This window comes from Callospermophilus lateralis, chromosome 1, assembly GCF_048772815.1.
Source record: "Callospermophilus lateralis isolate mCalLat2 chromosome 1, mCalLat2.hap1, whole genome shotgun sequence".
Classification (NCBI taxonomy): Eukaryota; Metazoa; Chordata; class Mammalia; order Rodentia; family Sciuridae; genus Callospermophilus; species Callospermophilus lateralis.
This window is the reverse complement of record NC_135305.1, coordinates 62,303,584-62,325,237: the sequence shown is the minus strand read 5'-3', so window position 1 is coordinate 62,325,237 and position 21,654 is coordinate 62,303,584. Positions and strand designations below refer to the sequence as shown.

The 21,654-nt window shown below is 33.1% G+C and overlaps 1 protein-coding gene across 1 annotated transcript in view; it reads left to right on the top strand.

Annotated features, from left to right (window-relative positions):
- Cacna2d1 (calcium voltage-gated channel auxiliary subunit alpha2delta 1) overlaps positions 1–21,654 on the top strand; it is a 449,854-nt gene that overhangs the window by 398,455 nt on the left and 29,745 nt on the right. Inside the window, exons 20-24 of the mRNA XM_076835140.2 lie at positions 677–748; positions 2,788–2,859; positions 6,337–6,398; positions 12,970–13,046; positions 14,991–15,051. Coding sequence (XP_076691255.1) covers positions 677–748; positions 2,788–2,859; positions 6,337–6,398; positions 12,970–13,046; positions 14,991–15,051 — 344 coding nt within the window. The remainder of the gene's footprint in view (positions 1–676; positions 749–2,787; positions 2,860–6,336; positions 6,399–12,969; positions 13,047–14,990; positions 15,052–21,654) is intronic.

Sequence of the window (21,654 nt, the reverse complement as noted above, 5' to 3'; positions counted from 1 at the left end):
ATTAAAATAGCTAATCTTAATAAAAGTCTTTGTGACTTGACCACAAGTTTTCTTATAAAATCTGAATAATTTGAATTAATAAAATATAAAATTTCTGAGATTTAAGTATATAAAACTAACTTATTTCTTTTCCTTATGCATATTGAGAAGAAAGTATAGGTCTTATAGAATTTGTTTTACTTAGAAAATTCAAACTAGTTTTAAAAACATTTTTTCCATACACAGTCTATTTTTCTTATCTGAACTACAGCTTGGGATGCTTACTTATGGCCTTTGTTTTATTGTCACATTGCTATATTTTGCACTTTGTCATTCTAATTAAAGGAAAGAAAGTTGTAAATGGATCTTCAAAAGTCATATTCCCATAGGCTTATGATTATAAATGCAGTGTATAATACAACATTCAGGGTGAGACTGTTTTCATTTGATGATTAATTACAATTAATCTACTTCATTTAAAGCTCAATCTCTTAGCTCTGTCTACTTTCATGTACATATGTTCATGAAATAGTTTCATGTGCATATGAAAGAAGATACCTCTATCAATTACTAATGTATCTTAGGTAAGTAACTTTTAGAGAATTAATTTCATCTTTAAATATCCATTAAATTAACTCTGTACACAGCATCATTTTATAATATCATATGTAATTGGTTGTTATTGTTTTCTGTGTAGAACCCCAAATCTCAGGAGCCAGTCACATTGGATTTCCTTGATGCAGAGTTAGAGAATGATATTAAAGTAGAGGTGAGTGTGATCAACAGGACAAAGGCAGACCTCAGGTCACTGCTTCACTTCTTCCATGCCTCAAGTATCTGTCCAGCAACTGTGTTGTGTTAGGCTGTCTCTTAGGTACTACACACACGAAGGTGAATATCCTCTATCTTTAAATTTTCTAGGTTCTATCTTCTCCTCATCCAAATGGTGTTATGAGAAGACATAAATATTTCAAGTTGGGTATGACCTAAATGTTTTACTCCTTTCAAAGATAGAGGTATTTTAACTATTCCAATACAAAAAGGACAGAGATTCAATAAAAGTCATACAAATGGACATTACGAGTTGGGAGGCATCCAGCCACCTGACCACATGAGGAAAACATGAGCAGAGCAGCTGCCATGTTTGTCTTCAAGCACTTTACTCAGCAAATTTCTATTTTATTTCAAAACCAAAATCACTTGTCACTTCTTCTGAGAGGGTCTTTCATGATAATAATGGCTTAATAGTTAAAAATAACACTAAGAACATGATATCAGTCATGGATTTTCAAGAACCTTTGAAAAAGGTATGGAACATTTTATTATATCTATTGCACTGATGATAACTTTGCAGTGAACAGAAGTTAAATAGTAACTATAAAAAGTTGTTACTCAGTAAGTTGCAGGAGTAGGCTCTTGTACTCCAAAACACAAGTTTGGGGTATTTTTTCCAGAAAGATTAACTTCTTCTTTCATCTTTTCAAAAGTTACATATTTCTTTTAAAACTTGTCAAGGCATATTTTAATTTGAACTCAATTGACTCATTTTACACATTTACTCCTTCATTGCACAACCATAAGATTTAACTGTGATTATCCTAGGCTGTGGCATAGAGCTAGAATGTTTTCCCTGGCTAATGAATATTTGTTGTCAAGTGTTATATACAATAAAGTAGAATAAGGTAGTGGTGGCAAAATGGATGTCTGAACTCCTCCTTGCTCAGTCACCATAATGATCACCACAACATTTAGTCTCTCTAAGCCTTGTTTCTCCTCAGTTAACATAGTGATTGCATGAAATAATATCTAGAAAGAGCTTGGAAAAATATCTGCTTTGTGGTCAAGTGTTCATTATTTTGGAGCCTTCATGGACGTTCAACTTACCTAAGGAGCTGCTCTCTGCTCTTTCCTTTTGTGTTTTTCAAACCTCAAGTATTTTAATTAAATTAGACTAATCACATCCCCTTCACATTTAATTTTTTTTCCTCACACCAAGTTTGTTCATCTGTAGTTACCAAATGCCAAATGCATATGTCCAATTGTGTTACAGAAAATGAAAAATAAGCTAAAGAAAATTTTGATAATTTCCAGTAGATGAATATTTTGTAAATTAATGTGACCTAATTCATTTTTTAAAATTTGGGAAATTGCCTATGAGAAAGCTAAACTGTGTTTTATTAAATCCTAGTAGGTTTTTATAATTCTCTCTATCCCTTACTTATATTGTATTTGTACTGTTGGAGATGACAAATGGAAACTGAAAAGGATAAAAAGTATTGGGAAATAAAATTTACAGATTTATATTATTATATTTTGTACCTGTTCAAATATATAACAATTAATGTCATTGTTTGCATAATTATAATGCACTAATAAAAATAAAAAAATTCTTTCTCATATAAATCTGATTAGGTGAAGTTGAAATTTGAAATATTCCATAGTACATGCTAATTCTGTAAATGCATATGCATTTCTCTTTCTCAATGAGAACATTTCATGTAAATGTAGCCAGCCTATAAGACAGTTGACTACTTTTTTTTTTTTTACTAATTATGTTTCAAAAATTAATGATTTGTTGAAAAAATTTATTTCAGGTGCTTTTGTTATTTTAAAATGATATAAAATGATCAGAGTTTGACAACTTTAAAAAATAATTCCCAGAGAACAACTGCAACTAATAGTCAAACCAGTCTACTATTTATATTCATTCTGTTCAAAATAAGGAAAAACATTCAAAAATGAATATAATCATACTTCAATAGGTCTGTTTGGTTCCTGGAATAAAGTAGTTGTTTCATTTTCCCTTAGATTCGAAATAAAATGATAGATGGAGAAAGTGGAGAAAAAACCTTCAGAACTCTCGTTAAATCTCAAGATGAGGTAAGAATTCATTCTTTTGTATTCTTAAAGTATGTGTTAATAATAATCGATCTTGACAATTTGTCTTTCCTTTCTGCTAATCTCCTATTTACTTATATAACAAGGAAGTCTCTAATGAATAATTTTTTAAGACACTTTTTAACTAGGGGAATATTTTACTAAGATATTTTCAACTCTTTTCAAAATATTTTTTGAAGTAATATCGCTGTAAGTTTTTTGCTATATATATATTTAAATCATTGAAAGCTATATTTGATGCCTGTATATTTTATCATTATAAGAAATAAAACACACAACTTAATCTTGTGCTGTTTTTAGCAACAATGAACATTGATGTTAATATTGAAGAGCTGTATGTTTTATGATTTGTGCATACAGACGTTCTAATTGTTGTGTTCTGTATGTTGTTTTGTGTTTTTGTTTTTCATTTACTTGTTTCTAGTTGGACTTATCTCTGTTTTTACTATTTATAGATTTTCTGCATTTAAATCTGAAATTAAAATATGAGCTAGCACAACTGACCTCATTTATCACTGACTTATTTACTAAACTTATATTTCTTTATGTTTGTATGTAAGGTCTCTTGTGGATAAGGAATAGCTAACCATTAATCAGTCATGTGGAATGAAAAAGGACATTCATATATTTGAGTATCTCAGAAATATATAGGACTCAGAGGCTTTTGTGCCTGGAACTTTAACTTTAGCTTTTATATATAAATTATATCCATCCCTCTGAAATCTCATACTTTTCTCCTAAATTCTCCCCAATTCTTCCTCAGATGTTTCCAAAGATGGACCTAGGTTCTAAATGTGGTCCTTCATTAGCACATGGCTTTTCTCATTTTAATATCATTATAAGTCCCTCTTACCAGAGCCTGAGGATATATATATATATATATATATATATATAAACTTCAGTCTTTATTGAGCTATCTACTTAGTATTGACTTAGACTTTAGCCATGCTCTTTTCCCTTTCACTACCTGCATGAAGGATGTAAACTACTCAACAGTACCGCTGACCTCTCTGTGTTGTTCCAAGAACTGGTGACCTGCACATTCTTTCCTCAGCTTACCAAGTTATCTTCATTCTATTTACTTACATTGATATTTTTCCTCCTTCATATTATTGTAGATTACTTTCTTTGACTAATTTCCACTTATAAATCTTTAAAATTTTAGATTTTTTTCCTTGAATGCATGATTAAAAGTAGATATAGCTGCTAAACTTCAATTACAATATAAACGCCCTCCAGGTTTTTGTATATTCAATTAAAAAAAAATTGTTTACCCTGTGAATGAGTATATCAGTTGAGAAGTGACTGGATTTCATTCTCTTTTGTTGTAGGAAATCATGTAATTTTTCTTGACACCATTTTCCATTTTTGTGAGATTGGAAACTCAGCACATCTCAAAATGTCTGGCATTATGAGTTACAAATAATTTAAAATTCCTTACATGTGAAATGTTTCCCACAGAGCCTTTCTTCTCATCTGATTAATTGAATAGTTTTTACCCACACTTGTCTCAAATTAATTTGTAAACATTTTCAAATTAATCCTGTCCACCCATCCTTCCATCCACCATACATACACCTACACACACGTGCACACACACCCACACAGAGCAGTAGTAGGGTTTGATGTATAAAAGCAAAATTAAATAATCATTATAAAAGTGGATTTGGCCTCAGACATTTTTCTTAAACCTTAAAATGTAAGTGCATTATCTCCTTCTTAAGGCTTATTTCTTGATCAATAAATTATGAGAAATAAGATCTACTCCTGGGGTTTGAGTAAATGAGATAAATGACAGTAAGATATTTAGCATGGTGCTAAAGTCATGTCTTTCAAGAATCCAACTATTCTGCAAATAAATAAATAAATATATGGGATAAATAAGTATAAGTAATCAGAAATTTAACATACAGATTCAAATTCTCATGTTATGCATTACTGTTCATTTTAATGTTACTACTAAAATAAGTTTAAAACAGAGTTACACATCTCTGCTTAAATTTATGTCCAATTAAGTCTGATTTGTATGAATCTGAAAATAGTTTGCAATTATTATTTATAATCCATCAATAGTTTTTTGTTTACAACCATATGCTTGGAAAAAAACAAGACTGTATTTGTACCATTTCATGCAGGCGTTTACTAAAAATATTGAAACTGAATATACGTACATCAAATTAGCTTTGCAATATCATTTGAAAAGCTAATTTGATAATATCCCCAACCTTTTAAAAAGTTGGAAAAAGAATTTTATGACTAAAAATTAGATACCAAGCATGCTTAAAATTGTCTGTGTAATTTCTAAAATTGAACACTAAACAAGATTATAATAATTTTTGCTATTATAATTAAAAATGATTTCATAGTTTTATTTCTCTCATCTGATATTACTTGCCATGTTTTTTTCTGAGTAGTAGAAAATTCATACATATTGTCATTTTAATTCTTCTAGGAATTTTACTCATTCAAAGCAATCCTGTCCACCCATCCTTCCATCTACCATACATACACCTACACACACGTGCACACACACCCACACAGAGCAGTAGGAAGGTTTGATGTATAAAAGCAAAATTAAATAGTCATTATAAAAGTGCATTTGGCCTCAGGCATTTTTCTTAACCCTGAAATTGTAAGTGCATTATCTCCTTCTTAAGGCTTATTTCTTGATCAATAAAATATGGGAAATAAGATCTACTCCTGGGGTTTGAGTAAATGAGATAAATGACAGTAATATATTTAGCATGGTGCATAAAGCTGAATAACCCTTCCACAAAATTTTTAATATGGTGAGGATAATAAAGCTGGAGATAATTGACAAAATTAAAAGTCGCAAATGTGCCATCACTGCACCTAAAGGAAGAAAGATCTAGAATGTCTTTATACCATTACTTAGCTGCATATTTATATCCGTGAAGTTATTTAACTCGGCGTTTCCTTTCTCTAGTGGATTAGGTGTCTTCCTAACCTTCAGTGACATCAAGTAATTAGCCTCTTAACAAATCATAATAATACCATAATTAAAGCTTAATAAGAACAGTAATAATATACTAATTTGGATCTAGACATACTGATTACATTCATTTCCTGATATTCCTACTCACTCTTAACTATACTCTAAAATGAAAATATTTGAGTCGTGGTCTTTTTCATTATTAAACTTTGGTTTTCAGAAAATATTTTCAGGTTTTCTTTTTCTTTGGCATAAACTGTTAAGATCTAATACTTTTAACTATTTAAATTGTATCATCTGGATACTTATTTCTGTTCTAAAATTTTGATTTTCTTTCAAACACACACCCATAATGGAAAAAAAATGAATTTAGGATAGATTCTATCATACATTTATGAAGAAGGCTATGAATGACTGCAGAATTTATAATAAATATTATTACTCCATTCTTCATATGAATTCATGCAGATATGAGTTGATAATAATGAAGTCAAACTTTTTTCTAGAGATATATTGATAAAGGAAACAGGACATACACATGGACACCTGTCAATGGCACAGATTACAGGTAATTAATTACATTTATATGTGTATTATGGAAAAAGAATGTTCAATGCCTTTTTCTAGTTTTTAGTAGCCACATTTTCAATGGATGAATATTGTCTTTGCATTTTCATAAGCTATTTTCAATGTGATTTCCAATAGAAAGTTACTCTCTCTCCAACGTAAAAATGTATTAAAGTTATAGCACCTGATTTTTCAAGATAGAAAAGGTGGGGAAAGCTAGCAATATTAAAATCTGTCAATAAAAACATATGTTTTAAATCTGTATTTTTTGTCTAATTATATTACTAATAAATGTTGACAAAAATCCCCATAATATTTTATAGCTGTCACTTCCACTGACTTCCTCTTTTAATTTGGGATTTTGATTATTTTACTTGTATTTAAGTTGCAAATTAAAAGTAAAAAAAGTACAGCTTATTTTCTCCTCATAGAATCTGTTATAAAAGACTTAGTTGCTGTAATTTGCTCCCACTGAATAGCAGTTCATTAATATCAGGATCTATCCCATTAGCTGAGCTTAGAGAATTAGACAGCCTAATCCCTGATCATCTCTTGGAAGATTCCTCCCTTTCTCCAAACCTGCTGAGCATTTCCTTCACTTTCTCACTTTAATTCCCCTCTCAGCTCACTGCTGTCCCTCTGGCCCGGCTCCCTGCATCCTCATAATACTGGGGTTTATATGAGTACATCATTCTTGTTACTCCTCTCTTTTTTTCCTCATTAAAGGGAACTCCCATCTTTGAATCTCATGTCACCAGACTACACTATCCACCTTTCTCTGTTTAGCAGTTCTCTCCCTCTTATTCCTATAAGATTGCCTCATTATCAGTCTCTCCTACATTCATATAGATCAGTATTTTTCAAATTATAACATATGGACACTGGCATAAAGTAAAACAAAAATTTCAAAGCAGTTTAAAAGTACAAGCTGTAAATTTTATCATTAGATTCCACAGGCAGAGTTAGCCTGTCAAATTGCTGTAAAATTTCCTAAATATTTACTTTCAATTTCTGTATTTTTCTGTTAATGGGATAATAATTATTTGCAGGGGCTGGGGATGTGGCTTAAGCGGTAGCGTGCTCGCCTGGCATGCATGCGGCCCAGGTTCGATCCTTAGCACCACATATAAAAAAACAAAGGATGTTGTGTCCGCTGAAAACTAAAAAATAAATATTAAAAAATTCTCTCCCACTCTCTCTTTAAAAAAAATAGTTATTTGCAAATTAGCTAGGTCTATGCACTACATTTCAAGTAGTATTTATATAGATGAATTTTCTGGTGCCCAAATTCCCATTTTTTTCCCTCCTATCCTCTACTGATATTGTCATCATCCCCAGCCTTACCGATTTACTCCAAAGTCATGTTCCACAGTTCTCACAGTGTCTTCTGCAACTCCTTAATAATCTAATGGAGATGTCTTCATCCAACCTTTGATTACCACTTTCTAGATTTCCATCCCCTCTCATAAGTAGCCTGATGACAACAATCCTTTGTCTCAATTGAGATAAGAAACCCAGCAATCTCTTCTCCTTTTTCAGTGTCTTGCCTTCTTCAAGTCCTTGTGACCCTCTTTATTTAACAGAAATTCCTTGGATCCTATGTTCACTCTCTTGCACACACCACACCCCAAGTTCCTTTATCAGACTTCCTTCAGGTTTGGCAAAATGCCAATTCTGGTTAAATTAAACTATAACCACACTTCACTAAAAATGGTTGAAGCAAAGTATTTACAAACCCTTATCACCTAAAATTGGTGAATACTTATCTCAAGTGGGCCTTAATAATGCCTGGGGTTCTCAATAATCCAGGAAATATAGGGTGCCTGTAGATGATTGGTGACAGTTTCTTCTTTTTCTTCAAACCCATAACACTCCTCATCCATTTTTTTCTTGGGTAATGTCTTTGCTTCCATTACTGTGAAAATGGAAATGGAAAGAATTCCCACTCCCCTGCCAGTACATAGCTGCTTACGTCTGGACCTGTTTTTGTTCCTGTTGATATTCTCGACACACTAAAATGAGTGAGCTTAACACCTGAAAATAATTGTACCCTACTCACAACCTCCCTATAATTTACTGTCTCATTTGGTGTAGCTTCCAGAGCCCACCATGGTGCCCTAAACCATGATCTCACTCAACGCCACCTCTCTTTATCATTGTCCACTACACATGCTCTGGTTAAGCCACACTCTCCCCCTTGCTCCTGTTCATAAACACTGGCACTCTTCTGTCTCATTGCATTTGTTCCTGAAGTGACTTCTTCCCCACATGATTTTTCCTAGATAGACCATATGCTTATATCCTCATCTTCATGTTATTGCTTACTTTTCATTTCCTCAGAAAGTCCTTTTCCAACCATCCTAATTAAAATGGTAAGTGCCTCACCATACTCCATGTCTCCTTCCTCTGCTCTGTGTTTTCCATAACCCTGTCATCTTTTACTTTAAACACAGGCACATATACATGAGCCATACAATACACATAATGATGTTCTCTTTTGTTGGAAGGGGTTACTGGGGATTATACTTAGGGTCACTCAACCACTGAGCCATATTCCCAGGCCTATTTTGTATTTTCTTTAGAGACAGAGTCTCACTGAGTTACTCAGTGCCTCACCATTGCTGAGGCTGGCTTTGAACTTGCGATCCTCCTGTCTCAGCCTCCCTAGTCACTGGGATTACAGGCATGTGCCAATGCACCCAGTGATAGTCTTAATTCTCATTTGTCCTCTTTTACTACTAAGTTCTAAGGGGCAATGACTTTTCCCTGTGTCTTATGAATCATCAGCTTTCCGACAGTGGCATATAGTAGGCACTCTATAAATGTGTCCAGAATTGAAGAATTTCTATTTGAAGTTGACAAAAATTTAATCAGAGAAATTTCCAGTCTGTCTCATTCTGTCAGATTCATATAATGTCCAAAACTTCCATTGCAGTAACGAAACATGAAAGTCTCTTATGACATATTTCTGTGCAATTAACATGTATACTAGTTAATAGGCTGTGGTAGCCTCGAGTATTTATTTTTATATTTCTTTTCTTTACAACTCCTCATAACATACACATAACCTTTAAAGGGAGCCAGCTAGGGAATATTTCTAGAGCTACATGTTGTTATCATAGGAACCTGTAACTTTGTTCCTGGAATGGTATATAGAGTAGATACAGAAGAGAAGAACATACATATTAATGTCTTCACATGCCACATGCCAGTCCTTCTTCCTTTTCTTGGTTTTGACATGTTTTAGGATTTATTAAGAAACACTAGAATGACTATTTTAATTATTTTACTTATTTTAGTCTACTAATTCCTATCTCTAATTTTTATGTAGGCATCTCTTTACATTTACACAATCTTCATACACATATACACATTATTCATTTTCCTCCCTCTTTCTCAATTATTGCCATTTTTCAGTTTTTGGATATACTCACTAAAAGGTGAGGAGAAGGCAGCAGGGAGCCCTGTCCCTTGAGAGTGAGAATGTGCACTGTGTTCTGTTATTCAGGTGAACCAGATCTGCGTTAGGAATTCTGCGCCATTTTGTCCCTGACAATGAGGCAGCCACAGTTCTACTGCTGTTAAAGAACACTTTGGGTTTTTTTTTAAATCTTTCTTATTCCTTGGCTGAAGGTGTAATTATCTCACAAATGGCTTCTACACTCTAGCTAACCTTTCCCTCACACACTCAGGAATAATACAAAGTGTGGGCAGATTAATGTTTTCTCAAATTCATTGTCTTTCCCTGTTCACAAAATATCACATTTAGACTTCCAAGGCTGATATCACCTATCACATTTCACACTAAGCTATCTTCCCTGTCACTTCTGTGATTTCCATTATTATATATTTCGTTTTCCTCCGAAGAGGCCCTGATTCCTTCACTTTGGCATGTTTTCCTCATATATTCTTTTTTCCAAGTCTCTAATTCTGGGCTAAATTGAATCTACTCCTGTTATAAACACTTCCCTGAATTTCTAGGCAGATTCACAAGCAGCAGTTTAGAACAAAATATCACATCTGAGTTGAACAAAAGATATGTTTTGATTTAATGAATGAGATACCAAATTTCAGAAAGGTAATTTCTGGCTCCATAAATTTTGATCCAAATTAGGTACCATCATCTGTATTATAGTAATTTAATTGTTTTAATAGAAAGCCTTCTCTTTTTAATAAAGTTTACTTTGACATAGATTATTGAGTTGAAAAGTGTTTGTGATATTCTATTTAACTCTGTTAACTGTGTTTATGGGGCACATAAATGTTGCATGGGCTCAACCATCCATCTGGTGGCCACTTGCTTTATTGAACTTTAATATCCAAGAGGAAATAAAGCTGTCTTGGTTTATTGGGTTTATATGGAGAGAGACAGCAAGTACTGTGTATGATAGCACCATTGACTCTGTATGTTTGTAAAGATCTTATCTGGAATTATGTGGAAGAAATAACTGTTGGCTTGAGTTGAAGATAAAGTATAACACTTTTTCTATAGAAAGAATTGTAGCTCTGGATAACAGCATTAGTCTTGCAGGCCAATAAAATGTATATTTGATATACCAATTTTAAAACATTTATGGTGTTCCTCTTGAATTCCCACACTATTTTGTGGTACATGAGATATAACACAAGCTTACAGAGTGACACTGTAGCAATCGCATGATATAACGTTATTGGTTTTAATTAGAAGTTTCTCTTAGCAATAAGGCTGATGGAGCAATAAAAATGTCCTAATTTCCCTTGAGAGGAATTTGTAGGAGACAATCTTCAAATGCTCAGTAATTCCACTCTACATTTTCTAAATGGCAAGTGAGTCATGAAAGGTCATCTTGCTTTCAGACTGATTATGCTGCTTATTTTAATTTTAATCTCTGCCTCCACTTTGAAGTTACCTATGAAATGAATATTGAAATTTTCATTAAATCTACATAACATTTTATTTCCCTGACCTTTTCCTGTAAGGAAAGTCTTATAAATTCCTTAACAATGGTGAAAGATTTGGGAATCAGAAGTAACAAACATCCATTTATTTTGCTATCTTTATTGCATAATCAAATTTAAGCAAGTAGGCTCTTGTATTTTTTTCCTTTTTATAAAGGACAATTTTAATATTTATATTCATAAGAAGGAAAAATTAAAAAATTTATACTTAGTTTTACTCCATATTGTCCAAAAATGACACATAAATGAGATTACAGTTTAGATTTTTCCAAAGCTGGTGATACATGAGATTTGAGTGACTTCAAGGATCTGGAAGTGCCAAAAAATGCTCAAAAGCCTAGAATGTATGTACACCTTTTCCTGTGTATTACTGAAGTTTGGAGTAAATGTTAAAAATGTATGTCAGTAACTTAATTGGTCATATTAATCAAGTTTTACTTTTAGAAAGTGGTTATGTTGGGCCTCTTAGAGATACCCTCATTTTTTATACTTTTAGCTTACAAGTTTTCTTTCTATATTCAGAGCATAGCAAAAGTCATTTGTAACTGCAAATGGGGATATAGGATCATTTGGTATGTCCCACATATGGGTGTTAGCTAGTATGAGAGTGGAATCATTTTACACATAAAAGGTGTATTATTAGAAATTGCATATTTTGAACTTATAATAGTTCTAGAATGTCATGTTTTATTGTTTATTTCAAATTGAGAAATGTTACTTGCCTGACAATGTTTTATTTTGAACAGTCATTAAGGCAATTTTGGATAAATGGCTAGTTTACATTTTTTGTGTCCAAAACATTCTGAATTTGACTTAAAATTTGCCCTAAAACTATCTTCCCATTGGGACATCTACCATGAGACTAAAGGAACTCTTTAAATCTCATAAGCTACTGAATTTAGAATGTATTTCCCTTTGTGTCTAACAAAAATCCACCAGATAATTTGGAATATCCACAGTAAATGAATTTAGTTGTACAATTGGGTAAGAAATAATGGAACAAGCAGTTAATATCTATTAGTGCTACAATGGATCTGAATTTGCCCACCAGCAAACACTGGAAAACTTGCCCAAAGATTAGAGTTTTAAAATAGTAGATATTTAACCCCTAAAAATAATATATTTCAGATGACCTTATGCATTGTACAATAGTAACAATAATAATTCTTCCATCTATAATTTTTAATGGTATCTATCTATTTGGTATAAAACATTTGAACACCATATAAATACGTTGATGAGGAGTAACCAATTGGTATGGTCTATTTACTTAATAAAAATACTCTTAGTATTCTGTTTTTGTCAAAATTCAAAGTATTTTAAAATAATTGTCTGAAAATACAGTAGGAACCCCATGACATTCCTTCCTCAGCTAATTTATGGATGCATTTGTTAGCTTATTTTCCACATGTCTCCTGATTCCCTACAATATAGAAAGTTGGATGACTCTGGATGGCAAGACCAAAATTAAGTACTGTATTTGCTGAATGCATTTTCTTGTCAAAGTAATATGTCCTTTCCCTCCCATGAGGAAGATCTTTGGATTTTCCCATGAACTTGATGTGTCTTTTTTTTTTTAAGTTATGTTTCATTTTTGTTTGTTTGTGTTTATGCTTCTCTTGTTTCTATTGCAGTTTGGCCTTGGTATTACCAACCTACAGTTTTTACTATATAAAAGCCAAAATAGAAGAGACAATAACTCAGGCCAGATGTAAGTACTGTGAAAGCCACGTCAGGGTCTATTTGTTATCTCCTAGTCTCAGATGTTTAAATACGTCTAGATTTTGGAATACCCAAGGCTTATATATTTTAGTAGGTGTTATTACCAAATCTACAGCAATGATTCTAACCCATTCCAAACATGCAAGGAACAAGAAATATTCTACATGGATAGAATATGAGCAGGTACTCCAGTTTCACTGGCAGTCTCCACCACCCTTCCCTGCCTTGCTATGTGCTCATAGAATCATTGCAGTGCTGTGTCCTCTGTTGCTGTCATTTTAAGGGTCTGCTAGCTGGTGTACAATGTTTCACATGCTAATTATCAACATGGTCTCTACTCATGGCTCTGTGCTAGTAAAGCTTTTCCTTTTCTTATCTTTCCTTTCACTTATTTTTTTTCTGTTGCCTTTAGCTAGAATAATATTGTGCTTGGCAATTAACTTTCTTTCCATAATCCAAATTAATGTCTCAGTAACTCAAACCAATTTTTTTTTAATGAGCATCATTTGGAATGTGGAGTAATTATGAACACTAGTGCATATTTCCAGTCATTGTTCATCTTTGTTTGGGGTGACTAGATTTAGTAAAGTAAAATGACCATCATATCCTTTGCATACTGTTCATTCATTATTAACAACCTAAATTTTTTCTGTTAGGATCAAGAAAAAAAATATGTATATAGAATATATTTTGTACATCTGGCTTGAGAATAAACTAAAGTTTCCTTCATTTCTGTATTGGATCTTTTTTTTTTTTTTAACCTCTACAGGCCTGGTGTTCATAGAATATTGTGGTATATTATAAATTTATATTTGCACTTTCACTTAATAGATATGATGGTCTTTTAACAACCAGCAATTTTGCATGAGCTAGTCCTTCACTTGACAAATGAGGGTTAACTAGTGAGTCCTTGATGATTGGTAAGTGCTTCCATTAATAGGCTGATATCTTGGGTATTTGCACCTGCATTAACCACTTTGCAAAACAGACCCTTGAAATAACCACAGTACAGAAAGGGTAATCTAGTAAAATTACCAGGACATACCTTCCAGCCTTCAAAAATGTCTTTTTTTTTTCCAGACTACAGCTGTACATAAATGAACCTTTGATCTATGCACAATATTTTTATTCAAGAAAGTCATTGAATAAAATATTGTTTGTGACCCCCTTTGCTTTACCCTCTTTTTTTTTTGTTTCCCTGCTTTCTCTTTCTGATGGATTTTCACAGCAAAAAAGGGCAAAATGAAGGGCAAGTATTTTCTTGTTGCTCAGTTTCTTTCTCTTAAGTACACTTGACATTTCCACTGATATTTCCATTCCTATTGGATATTATCCTCTGTGCTTCTCATTTGCTAGATTCTCCTCCACAGTCACTCAAACCTTAGCAGCAAAAACGAGGAAGAATAAATATGCTTGCGTTTTCATATGCAACCTGTCTCATGTTCAAGTTTTTTCTTAAAATTAAAATTGTGTTTTTTATCCTTCCACTTACTAATTCATACCTAAAATGAATAATGTTATTAATTGACTAAATACATTAAGTTTATTAAAATCATTTTGTATCATAATATTGGTAAACTTTTTCTATTGCTATTTGAAATAAAATACTTAATGTAACATTGATATGAAGTTTTCTTTAAAAGATATTTGATTATACTGTGGTTAGTAAATGGGAAAAATGTAGACTGCATTTTATCTGGTATAACTGTTGTAATCAGGTGGTTATGTAAGTCCATGATATGGCATTATTACTATATTGGGAAGCATGAAGGACCTTTATGGTTTTTTATTTTTTTTCACCTTTTGGATGTAAGTAGTCCGTTTTTATTTTTTAATTTTTCTTACTAGGTAATCTTTCTAATGCATCCTTATTGTCATAGAATCTTGGAATGGGTACTTGTTGTTTATTTAATCTGTGACATTATCTTTGCAGATTCCGAAACCCTGAAGCCAGATAACTTTGAAGAATCTGGCTATACATTCATAGCACCAAGGTTGGTTTTGGGCTTTTTGTGTTTTGTTTTCCTTTTTTATAATTTTTTGGTTGGGTAAATCCTTTACCAGATATTATAAACTGGAGTCAAGACTGCTTTGGGTTAATCCTATGTCAAATTATGAAACCTAAGACAATGACTTTTTAAAACTGTACAATATCCTGATTATCCATTTATTTATTCATTCAGATACTTACTGAACAATTGCTATGTATAATTCAAGCACACAATGGTGAACGGGATAGATGTAGACTTTGCTCTTATGGAACTAAAAATATACCAAATAGTAGAGGAGAATTAGGTATTGATGCATTTGTACTTTTGAATATATACATTGTATATGTACACATATATATACACATATGCAAAAAATATGACATATATTTATCTCACATATATACACATACATAAGAATGCATAGATATGTGCAATACAGATGTATATTTATACACAAACATTTGGAAAGTTTGAAACTCATAATTGATTTTTGTTTAACACAGATTTCTGGGGAACTACTTTAATATTGTTACATTGCCTCACATGATTCTCTACATGAACTTTTTTCTCGTACTCAATTTTAACTTTCTCATATAATCTTCTTTCTTTATCCCTAATATGTAGCTTTTATGCCTACCTCTCCTTTCTATGATTATTTGAAACTATGCAATAATCCATGAGTATTCTTTTTTCTTAGCTTTTGACTCCTACTCTATAGCACACACATACAGCATTCCCATGAGTGGAGGATAAAGTATTAAATAGATGTCAAAGTTTGTGTTATTGATTTTTCAGACTTATACTTCTTGAAGAAATTATTCTAAGAACCCAAAAGGGCTCATAAAAATTGTTCTCAATGATTACTCTTATTTTTATATAAGTAAATTTCTGAATTCTGATTCTACTTGAAATAGGGAGTAAATGTAACATTTTAAAAATTGGCAGTTAAAAAGCTCGCTCAGTATTTCCTAAAAAAACTAATAATAGAACCACCATTTGACCCAGTTATCCCACTCCTCAGCATATATCCAAAAAAAATTAAATCAGCATGTTACAGTGACATAGCCACATCAATGTTTATAACATCACAATTCACAATAGCTAAGTTATGGGACAAACCTAGATGCCCATCTACAGATGAATGAATAAATAAATTGTAGTATATACACACAATGGAATATTACTCAGCCTTAAATAAGAGTGACTTTATGACATTTTCCAGTAAATGGATGGATCTGAACAATACCAGGCTAAATGAAGTAAGCCAATCCCCAAAAATCCAAAGGTTGAAATTTTTGCTGATATGTGGAAGCTAAACCATAATAAAGGGGGAAAGATGAAGGAGAGAAGTTTATTAAATTAGACAAAGGGTAATGAAAGGAAAGAGGGGTAGGAATAGGAAAGACAGCAGAATAAATCTAACATATTTTTCCTATGAACACATGTGACCATACCTAAGTATACCCCACCATCATGCCCAGGGTCATCATTAGAATATGATATATCCTATGCTTCTATAATTTTATCAAGATAGATTCTAACGTCATGTATAACTAAGAAGAACCAAAAAAATAAAATTGAAAAAAATAAAAGGGGAAAAAATACCTGGAATGTTACCTTCTGCATTCTCTTCCTCCTCTTTCTTGATGTCACACTGCTCTGGTTCTTTTACTCCCTCTCTGGCTCCTCTGCTGACCACTCACGTGAGGTTGCTGCAAAGGATGCTTGCCTAGGTTCTCTTATTTGAGCCTACCTTCACACCACAAGCTACCATCCTTGCCTGCAGTATAGGGTAATGGCTCCCAAATCTAACATAATGGCCACAATGTCTAGAAGCAAAAGTAGACATCACGAGAAGTTTATTGACATTACATCACAATACAGAATCACATGTATCCCTATCCAGACTTTGTCTACCTTACATATTTCAGTATGAGATAGTAATATTTCATGAAAACTTGCAGGAATATTTGTTGATTGTGCTTCAAATTCCATGCTTTGTAAATATCTGTCTTCTCTGGAGGCTCTTCTCTGTATGTTGTGTCATGAAGGAAATACCACCTTTCCAAATGGCAGTCTTGAAACTGTGTGTTGCCCTCAACTGCTCCCTTGTCCTTAGATCCAAGGGCTCAGCACTCACCACATTGTGCCACTTTTACCTCATGAGCGTCACATGCACCTGTCACTGTCACCTGTTTTGCATTGTTCAGGTACTGCCTTTTTGCCCCTAAGATACTCCAGCCCCCTCCAACTTCTCCATATATTCACACATTCACTTTACTTCCCAGTCCTGTTTTATTCTGAGACTATTTTAAAATATGAATAATATTCTTTTTTACATCGACTTAATACTAACCAGTTGCTGTATATTGTCCTCATGACAGTCTGTACTTTATATCATAACTTCCAAGTGGTCTGTTACCAGGTCTCATTGTACCAATGTGGTCACCAGCCTCTAAATCAGGGGCTTTCAGACCAGCTGCCTGTTTTATGCAGTGAGCTCTACTGGAGCACTAGAATAGAACATGTGTTTGGTTTTTTATATTGTCTCTGACTGCCTTTGCTACAGAGGCAGAGTCGAGCAGTCCTGGCGCAGACGTTAAGGCCCACAGACCCTGAATCACTTACTCTGTGATGCTTGGAGAAAAAGTTTGCCTGCCCCTGCTCTAAATTCTAGACACACTAAACTTCTCCCAGTTCCTAAATCCACTTTTTTATTGTCAATGTTGTTGCTTTTCTTTGCCATCTTCCACTTACTTTCTTTTCTATTTTCTACTGTACATACTCTATCACCCCACTCTAAATCATAACCTCAAAGCTTCTTAATCAGGGAATTTCCTTTCCATCTTCATTAGATCATGCATCCCTACTGACTGCTTCAGAGAGTACTACAGTTTCCTTACCAAAGCGCTGACCACATTTCATTTTATTGACTTTCCTTGATAGAGCCATGACTATGTCTATTTGAATTACCATCCAATGCCCTATATCAAATCCATTGCCTGGCATGCTATAGGTGGTGAATAAATATATGAAGAATATTTTTTAAAAATCATATAATTAACAATAATCCCTGGAATTTTATTAGCAGTTTTCAGACACAAGTACCTTTGGACCACTTTCACTTTGTTATTTCAAATAACTTAAAGCTACTAAAACCAGTCTCATCTAGAAATAATAATATTCTTAGTGTTCTCCTTTATATTCCAAATATTAAGGATGATATTAGCTAGAAAAGAGGAATTTTCAAATAAACATTAACATAGCAAAAATGTAAGAAGAGATTAAAATTAGCCCTAGTGTGTTGATCAAACTCTCTCTGCATCTCAGATATGTTATCTCTGGAAAGCTTCTTCAATTCTCTCTGCTACTAAATAGCAGACTGATTTTCTCAGTTTCATCCAAAGAGAGACAGAAAAGATGATAAAAATCCAGGTGCACACAAAGAGAATGAATACATCTCTCAATTCCAATTTCTAATTCTTAGGCAATGGATTTTGTTTAGTCCATCAGAAATTAGCATATGGACTATTTCTGTAGCCTAAGTAATATTTGATAGCAATACAGCAACTTCAATTTGCTTAAATTGAATTCATGTGTGTGTTTAGGAGAGGAGCCTGAACATGGAAGAATTGTAGCTTTTAGGACAAATCAATGAGTGTCCACCTCAATATACGCTAAACCCTGTTTTGAACAGAATATTTCCTGTTCTGTAATAACAACTCTATAATAAATTAGTATCATGATCCCATTTCACAGATCAGGAAGCAGTTTTAGATATGTTAAATAAGATAAGATTTGACCCAATTTTCTTGTCACTGCAAGCTGTTATATGTACATTGAAGATGTAAATAAAAGGGATCTCAAAAGAACACCCAGTACAATTTTTGTAGAAAAGAGTCCTTGAAAAAGTAAGTATCAAATGTATACTCAAAGTGATATAAAATTGGAGTGAAGGAAATAAAACTAAGAATAGAGATATTTGTGTGGCAATTGTAAAGTTTTTTCTGATGCTATATTTAATGAGAAACAATAGGGCAAGCTTTAGAGCAAGACTGTACATATATGAGTCTGCTTTTCAGGTCTTCATTTTTGTGGCTATTACTCAAATTCTCTATACCTTAGTTTTTTAATTTGCAAAATTTTACCTACCTTATAGAGTTCTTATAAGATAATGCCTAAAAAGTATTTATCATAGCTCTTAATAAGATATGAACTCTAAATAAGTATTAGTTATCTTTAAAGTTGTAGTAGGAGGTAGTAGTAGCTGTATGAGGAATATTATTTAATAAAGGCTGTTTAAAAAGTGTTTTAAAATAGCTGGCAAATTTGAGCATAAACCATTTTTGTTAATTCCTAAATGAATTATCGGATCCTGATTAATAGACAATGGCTTCAGTTTCATTCAATTTTAAAACTACTATGAAAGGGTAACACTGAGAATGTAAATGCATGGAGCAAGATTCCAATCTTTAAGAGGCATGCAGTCATAACTTTGCAGAGGTGACCCACCACTGGCAGAGCCAGAACAAAGCAGCAGTCCCTACTCAGAATTCTTTTCTTGTCTGAGAGGATTCCAGGCAAGACTGAAGACTTGAGAAAAGAATAGCAAACTTTATTAGAAGGAATGGAAAAAAAGTGACTTAGGAAGAGAGTGGGTCCTTTGAAAGGAAAGGAGGGCCTGATCCTGCTGCCCTCCAGTATTATTGGGGGGTGCCAAGGAGGATTCCAGAGAATCCCACTCAGGTCCACTTCTAGATTTTTGATTGACAGCAAGACTGCATCAAACTTCTAAGTCTCTACTGTGCATGTAAAAGGTTCACGGCAACTCTAGGTCACTTTGGCCCATGCCGACTAGTTCTAACTGAAATCTGTACTTACAGATTTTATGATTAAAATCATGAAATTATTATTCTGATCTCCCTGAGTTTTAGCACTCAGGGAGTGAGTGGTCTGTGGATTGGTCACAAAATTGATAGGTTAACCTTGTTCTTCTTATTAGCATTTCAAGCCTGGGGATAACAGGTTGTTGGCTGAGCAATGTAATATATTCTAGTGACTTAATCCAGGCAGGGCTGCAGGTAAATTTCTTTTTAAATAAAGCATTCAGAGGTCAGCACAGAGGGGCCACATTATAAAATTCTTCCCTTAAATACATGTTCCACTGCACACATCTGTCTACTACTATCAAGAGAGCATGCAAAGTCTGAAACATGGATTAATTTTACTATTTTCTGTTCGGATGAGAAAGAAATAGCAATATGTGATAGCCTATAGTTAACTGCTAAATTATGATGTATGACCTACATTATATATATTCTTGAGCAGAAAGTAAACAAACTCCCTTTGGATATTCTAGAAATAATTTGCCAATTTTATGAATATAATAGAATTTATTGAAAAATAGGAAAAGAACAAGGACACACTAATAGTAGACTTTCCTCTAATTTGCCCAATTTCTAACACCATAGTTCTTTCAAAGTTCCTTCAGGTTTGTGGTTAGTTTCAAAGCCATTTACATTACAAATCCCATTAATCAGAAATACAAAATGACCAAAAGACAAAGCTTTCTGGCCTTGATGGAATTTTAAGCAAATTGAAGTTTTATTTTTTACCTTTATAGTCATCTGAGCATTTCTTCATCTTATCGCCTCATCTACACTAAGGAATTTTCTTCCTGAGAGAAATTAGTAATGATCAATGTGCACAAAATTGATTTCTTCTTTTCAAGAAACATTGTCATATAGAATGTGTATTAAGAAGGTCTTTGCACGTTAATGGAGGGAAATGGCTTGGCTGTTTTGTTAACCACAGTTATTGCCACCCACTGTCACAGCATGGCTCCTTTGGGACCAGAACTTAAGAAAGGATGATTGATACCTTTTGAGTTTTCAAGCTCCCAGCCTTGTGGGGAACAGTCATTAGGCTCACTAACCAACAATAGTGCTGACTTTCTAGTCACACATTCTATGTCTCAAATAACTTCAATCAGGCGCTCTGTGGTGTGTGATTCTCTGTTGTCCTCTGGATCATTCTTACAGGGGAACTCATTCCACCCGCTTCCCTTATATAAATTAATCCTACTTTGTTTCTATCTTGATTCAATAATTCTCTATTGGTAGTTTCAACGTGACAATAGCATTGCACTACTAAACATCAAAAGGTAGATAATATGTTTAGCCTAGTTTAAAATTGAGCACAGCTAAGCCTGCAAGGATAAAAAAAAAAAAATTGTCAAGTAGAGTAGTCACAACACAAAAAAACCTTCTATGGATAGAGGTCAAAGATGCTTTTGGCTTCCAGTTTTGTGGCAGTGAAAGTTCACAAAGTGAAAATTCTAAGCTTATTTCGTGAAGGAAACACACTAGTTAGGGATCTGAAGATAGGCTTCTCCTCAGAGGAGATATGATATTAAGTGCCTTTGCAGAAATCTCTTTACCTCTTTGAATCTATTTCTTCATCTTTAAAATTTTACATATTTTTTGATAAGGTTATTTCCAGATTAAGTGAACAAAATAATTTTAGAAATGGCTTGCAAATAAAAGTAGTATTCCAGAAATGGTTTATTAAAAAATATTTGCGACATTTTGTTTAGCCCTTCTTAAA